We start from the raw sequence: 7,038 nt of genomic DNA on the forward strand, positions 1-7,038 counted from the left end.
AAGATTGTGCTAGTGTTGCACTTACATTGTTCAAATAAGCTGCAAGTTACACTAAGGATTACCAAGATTTGAAATAGTTTATACTGTGTTTTCAGAGGGTGATGCCATCCAGGCAGTGAGACAGAAGGTTCTGTCTGTTGCTGATAGAGCTGTCTGTGTAAACATGCCATTTTTACAGGATTTACTGTGGTATTAAGTTAATACTTGTGCTAGTGTTGCACTTACATTGTTCAAATAAGCTGCAAGTTACACTAAGGATTACCAAGATTTGAAATAGTTTATACTGTGTTTTCAGAGGGTGATGCCATCCAGGCAGTGAGACAGAAGGTTCTGTCTGTTGCTGATAGAGCTGTCTGTGTAAACATGCCATTTTTACAGGATTTACTGTGGTATTAAGTTAATACACTCAATATGCATCTGAAAATACTCACAGGCTTATCATTTTCTGCTGGTAGCTCAAACACACACCTAAGTTTCGAATCCATGAGTTCTTCTGGCTTTGCTTCTTTCCACTGGAATAATTTAATATTAGTTTAACATTACACACATTGGTACAAGGCAGAAGGTAAATGCAGTGTGTTCTGTAAACAAACCCCATCATCTTACGCAGGAAAAAACCCACAGGTGTTTCTCATGCTACCATCACCCATGAAAAATGAAAAATGAAAGCAAATATGTAACTGAGTGCACTGTAAAGACAGAGCAGATATTATGAAGTAAATCATTCTAAGTAGTCTGAAACTTCCACAGGTAATTTATGAGAGAACTGGGAGCTGAGTCAGAGTAATTAGCAGAGACAGGGGGAGCTATGGGCCTGGGTAAGGTAAAAAGGGAGAGGTGAATCCAAACAAAGGGAAAGAACAACCCCCCAAACCAATCACAGTGTTGGTTCTCAAGTCTTTGCCTGGTGAAGTTCCCATTTAAGCTTTTCAAACTTCACATGAGCTTTTCTTCCCAACTGATATGAACTACACGACTGTTCTTCCCCCTCGTTTCCCCCCTCCTTAATTTTCCAGCATCAATGCCTGAACAACAACAGATGTGCTGCATACTGAGAGAGAGAGCTTCCCCTCTCACCTCCTCTCCCCTCCAACTAGGGAGTCAACCATAAACAAGTTCCCTTGCAATATTTTTAATAGGGATTAACAGTTATAAATCTTTGCTCAGTACCAGCTGTAACCCTGAACTGAGAAGATTTATTCCCAGTAGTGATTTATTCCCAGTAGTCACATACAAGAAGTGTCTGCACTTATATCCTGGAGATCTCATGTGCTTCTCTTCACTCTGAGCATACTCCTGGTAGCTTGGTATTCTCAGCATATCTCAAGTAGGTGTCAAATTATGGCTAACCCCTGAGCAACCTGAAGTAGTATTTAACTCATGTGAAATAGCTGATTTGTACTTCAGCTCTTCTGTGGCTGAAGTCAGAATTCTATTTCGAGCTCGTTGGCTGCCTGTGAAGTGTTGAAAGCTTTATAGTACTCCTGTAACTGGTCTCACCTGTTCATCCAGAATAGGAAGAGATTTGGAGAGTGGCAACAAAACTGAGAACTGAGCAGAGTGGTACAGAAAAAGAACTCGTATCGGTCTGGAGAGCTCTGGAACAACTGAAAGGCTCATCTAGGTACTAAAAAACATTCTCTGCTAGCAGAATAACATTTTTCATGGTATAAAGTAACTCATAAAAATTAAAGAGTTCCAAAGAAAGGCAGCCTGGCTTATCTTTCTAGTGATGCAGACGTTTTATTGCTATTGCTGTTTCTCCCACTGGATCTTATTTTGAGGCCATTAAACAAATATAGTTCCATAAATCTTTTTCAGACAGGAAGTTATTAACCCTACAGAGTGTCCCAGCTTCAAAAAGCTACTCAGAAGAAGTCATATACTGTAAAGACTAGTGTAAAAAAAGCCATGAGATGCACTCTGAGTTTTCTGGGGGTTGACTTCATTTTTTAAGTAACACACACATACCAGCTCCACACTTTAGAGTCATGGTCCGTTCCCTTTGTTCACTGTGCTCTTAATAGCTACTGACTATTCTCTCAAGCTAACAAAAGCTGGACTAGAGAAGCTTCCTTGTGCCTTCTTGCAGCAGCAAATCTTGCTGGTAAGGCAAAGTCAGCAGTTGACAGACTGGTTTGCTCCTTTCCAGGCTGCCCTACTGTAACCTGACATCTTATTTATGTACCTTTTGTCCTTCTCTGGCTCAGTACCTATATACGTCTGCCACTCTCACTTGTAATCCACAAGTCAAAATCTCTGAGGGCCTTTCATTTACCTAAGCCACAGCAGACACAGGCAGGGAAAAAGAAAAACACAGCACTTGTAAATCATCCTCTTGTTTCTTGCAGGGAAAGAAGCTGCTCAAGGGAAGACTTAAGACAGAGTAGATGCATAAAACATACAAGATGCCACAGACTTAGAATATATTCTACATATTCTTAGAATATATAGCTCAAGTTAGCCTTTCTTAAAAAAAAAAGGATATATGGCAAAAAACTACAACTACTTGTTTCAAAGTTTGGCATCCCATTACTGACAGCAGCTTCTTAGGAAGCTACCACAGATCCCAACTGTCTTACACTGCAAGATTCCTTGGGCTCAGAATAAACAGAAAACACCTTACACAGAGAATCTGGGAAAGCTTTCAAGGATCATTCCAGTGTGGTTTGACCCCAGCCCTGAAGCAGCACAGTAAAAGGACTAACAAAATGATACAGTTTGGAAGAAATCCATCTGAATGAATTTCAATACTTACTACTGCTTCCATATCTGAAGTATCAGCTGGAGCAAACATAGACTGAACCATAAACTTGTGTTTACTTTTCTCATTAGGGTCATAGTCAAAAGGCTGTAGCATCACTGCAAGAAAAAAACCAAAACACGTTAGGTTAACATTGCTCTGATGCAGAGTCATGATTTAGTTACCAGATTTGAGGAACACAAACATTATACTGGTTTCAAGTTGTATGTTGCTATGACCAAAGCAGCACCTGAGATCAGGAACTTCACTTCAAACCAACACTGTGAAAGAAGGTAAGAGAAACAAACCTCTTCAGCCTGTCTGGACTTTTGTCTGAGAAGTCTGGAAATGCTGATCACTCTACAATATTCTGCACACAAGTGTGGCAAGACAACAATAGTAATTTATAGTAAATGGGGTAATTTACATATCTTCTGAGACAGAGGGAAGAATTTTCAAAGAAAGCAACTCTTTGTCTCCCTCAGCCTTGGGGCAGAAGCAAACTGGCATTTGGATGAGCTGTGCACAAGTATTGCTGATGGTTCCTCAGAAAAGCTACAGAGGCAAAGTCAAACATTGTAAACTTGAGGTTCAAGCCTCAGGATGGAAATTTCCTCTGCAGAGTTGACGAGTCTCATGGTATTTGTTTTATCACATACAAGTATTTTGCTTCCCAAAATAAACTGCTGAAAGTTTGTTACCAATTTATAGCTGGAAGTTTAGAGTTAAACGAGACATAAACTTCACCTCTGAAAGGTATACAAGGAATGTATTTATCTCCATCCAAACATGAAAAGCATCCCAGAATTACCTATGCAGAAAATGACTGTGCTCAGGGGGCAGAGAGGAAGGAACAGCAGGTTTGGGGGCTGTGTCTGTGCTTTTATTTCATTTTTCAATGCAAAATTAGGATTTTCATGTCTTTTCTTTTGGGGAACAGAACTACCACGTTAAAGTAACCTGAAGAGGGACAGTTAGGTATCTGATTTACATGGAATATTCTTTAGTCACATTTGCAAGTGACACCTGGATATTCACCTGCTGTGACATAAACAAACAAGGGTTTGGCTTCACCATGTGAAAATAAGCAAAACAGCTTACACAAACATGTTATCAGATGTTGCAAAGAGCCACCACTCCCTCAAATAGAAATGATGCTTGCAAATACTGCTAACATAAAGAATGGTCTATGGTTTAAAAATCCACATTTTATGGCCAATGAGCTTCCTTCAGTCCCTCAGTTGTATCACTAAGAACAGAAGCAGTTCAAGAATTAGGATTACTTTCAAGTACTGGTGCTATTAACATTATGTGCCCAAATTCATGGGCACTAATTGCAGGGGTTTGTCGTATAAATGCAATATCCAGAGATCTCATTTACGACAAATGAAGGCAAGTCCAACCGATTTGCCTCCCTCAATGAGCAGAGGATGTTATGGCTGTGCCATCTTTATTACACACACAATCTGTGCCCATCAACAGCCACATGCCTTGGAGAGCCTCAACAGAAGGAACACAATAAATCCTCTCAGCTGAGGCGCTTTAAAAATGATTAGTCTACATTTTTGACTCACCTTGCAGTAATCATAGTCCAGAAATAAGTGTTTGCAAATTAACAGGCTCCTTTTAAAACTGTTCTCCACTGTGAAAACACAAGTATTCCAGCACTGCCTGACACACCACTGAAAAGCAGCAGCATTTTTTCTCTCCCCTGTAGTAGTAGACACTTCAAATCTACATAATGTATAAGATCCAACTGGATAGTCAAAACTATCCCCTGTTTATGGAACTTCTACAGATTGTGGGTTTGTCAGTTCACTGAGTGCAACTCTGAGCTCATTTGAAAATCATTATTTCCCAAGTGCTGGTGCTGGAGCCAATCCTGAATGCCAAACCATCACTGCTCTGAGCTCCATTCACTGAGCCACGAGAGCCAGGGAGGGCCTGACAGTACCAACGTTGTTAGCACTTGTATTTTTAGATCAATACATGAAAGCCACATTGACACAAATTATTCAGCAAATGCCTCGTAAGCCAGATGGGAAGCTCAAAAAGATGCACTTTGTTCAAGAGGAAACCAAACCATTTCAGCATTTATTTGCATACTATGGGGGTTTCTGAGAAAGATCAGTTCCATGGAAGGGCTCTAACTGCAGGAAAATTTGCTGCTGGGGATGTGGCTCCTTTGTTTTGAATGGAATTTCCATACCTTATGCAAAAGCTGTGTGAAGAGGGTGTTCCTACAAAATGCCTTATCACATCAGTCATCTCTGCTGGTCAGAAGGTTCAGCTTTCAGCAGAACTCAGAGTTCCAGGAAACAAAATTATTAATATCATCCTCAAGTTTACTAGCACCAGCATCCATCAGGCAGAGACATTCCCTCAACCACTTCCTAAACTGCTCACCCTACAGCTGAAGCACCAGCAGAGTTCCACCACAAGCAAAAACTGCAGAGTCACTGAGAGATCAATGGAAGAAGGAGTAACACGAGTTGTATGTTAACCCACCTGTCCCTCTCAAAATTCAAACGTGAAGGCCTGACCTCATGTACATCCTGTTCTGAAGTGTTTCTAAAGCAATGGACATCAGATGACTCACACATTCCTCTATCCCTCCCATATTTGACTCAACGCTCTCTGTGGACAGTCAAGGAGAGGCACCCATATGTTCTTTTCTCTACAACAGTTTACTGGCAAAGTTAGTGGCAATGCCAGAAGCATGAAACTCTTCTGCTTTTTCTAGAGCAAACCTGTCTTCTCAAGGAACATGGAAGGAGGCACAACTCTACCTTTAACACCTGCTAGGATCTAGCTTTCCCTTCCAAGAGCAGAAGGAACAGAAAAGTCCCAGCTCAGATAGTCATCAACCTTCCTCTAGTTTCCATCTCAATTTATTAATGGTCTGTTTACTTGGTCCTGAACCAATACTGCCCTTACACCTAAATATCAGAGGAGGGGAAGAGTAATTTACTTCTGATGCACTTCAAGACATCAATCACAACTCTTGGCCTTTTGGTACACTAAGTAGGCCACGCTCAGTGGGTTCTGTCCAGGTCAGGCTCCCCATTCATTCTCTGCACCTGTTCTGGCCTCAACTCCTCCACATGAGCGACTCTAATTATACACTCAGGAAATTTTACTAGTGCCTTGAACCACAGCACTTGTACTCTCTTACCTCTTCCCTGATCCTGCCTGTTTGCACACACTATGTTGACCTTATCCACAGCCACACTATGTGTGGTCACCCTACTCAGGTCCCTCCATTTAACAAACCTGCAATTACAGCAAGAGGATTTTATTCTCCAAATATGTAATTTTACAGTTTTTCTGATGTAACTCATCCTCTGTTTCTCTTACTGTAGCCTTCAAGGACATCTAGTTCTGCTGCATATCTTCAGCCTCCCAACTTTACATCATCATCAGGGTTTTAGTGTGCTCTTTGTGCCAGAATTGCTTGTAAAAGCATTAAACAAGATTAGCACCAAGAATCATTCTCAAGAAACGTCACTGGTAACTTCCTGCTGTTACATTTCCATCCACCACATCCCTGTTCATTCTTAAGCAGCTCACTCAAGTCTGTGAATCTATTTTTTTTTAAGCTTTATCCATCGTTTTTCCAAATGGCATGGAATTCTTCACGGTTTGGATGGATCAAATCTACCACTTTATGTCACCTTTCCATAAAACACCCCTTTAGCTTTATCTCTTGTTTTCCCAAACGGCATGGAATTCTTCACAGTTTGGATGGATCAAATCTACCCCTTTATGTCACCTTTCCATAAAACACCCTAACCAGTTACAGGGGCAAACCTCAGGATCACTGTGCAATTTGATCAGCTCTGCCACAGGTGAGCAAGGACACTCATATCTACAGAAACAGGCAGATTCCATTGCACCACTCCAAGTTTGTCCCATAAATAAAATGTCTGTAAATATTTCAATACTAAAGTGTTGAATCTGTGAAAAACAAGATAGAATCTTTTGAAATAAGTGGGCAAAACCAACCCAAAACTTGGCAGTGGCTACAGAGCCCTGGGATGTCCATGGGAACAGAGTGATGCAGAGTTTGGGGATGCAGTGGATGGGACAGGACTGGTGCCTGAGGGAATGGGTGACACTGAAGAGCACAGGGCTGCAGCTCCATCCCTGCTGAAGGCAATGCAAACTGCCTTCTCAAAGTCAGCAAGCCTACAAAAGACTAAAAATTCCCCCCAAGGATATATGACAGGAACCTAAGGGTAACGTCAGCCTCTCCCCATTTTTAGGCAGCGTGTTCAGACTGCTCTCTTCAGCAG

General features: G+C 41.3%; 1 protein-coding gene across 1 annotated transcript in view; it reads right to left on the reverse strand.

Moving 5' to 3' along the window:
* The window catches only part of VAPB (VAMP (vesicle-associated membrane protein)-associated protein B and C), a gene marked incomplete at its 5' end in the record, with an annotated part of 15,041 nt that overhangs the window by 4,317 nt on the left and 3,686 nt on the right, over positions 1-7,038 (reverse strand). The window contains 2 exons of the mRNA XM_009073234.1: positions 432-512; positions 2,759-2,862. Coding sequence (XP_009071482.1) covers positions 432-512; positions 2,759-2,862 — 185 coding nt within the window. The remainder of the gene's footprint in view (positions 1-431; positions 513-2,758; positions 2,863-7,038) is intronic.

This window comes from Acanthisitta chloris, unplaced genomic scaffold (assembly GCF_000695815.1).
Source record: "Acanthisitta chloris isolate BGI_N310 unplaced genomic scaffold, ASM69581v1 scaffold28204, whole genome shotgun sequence".
Lineage (NCBI taxonomy): Eukaryota > Metazoa > Chordata > Aves > Passeriformes > Acanthisittidae > Acanthisitta > Acanthisitta chloris.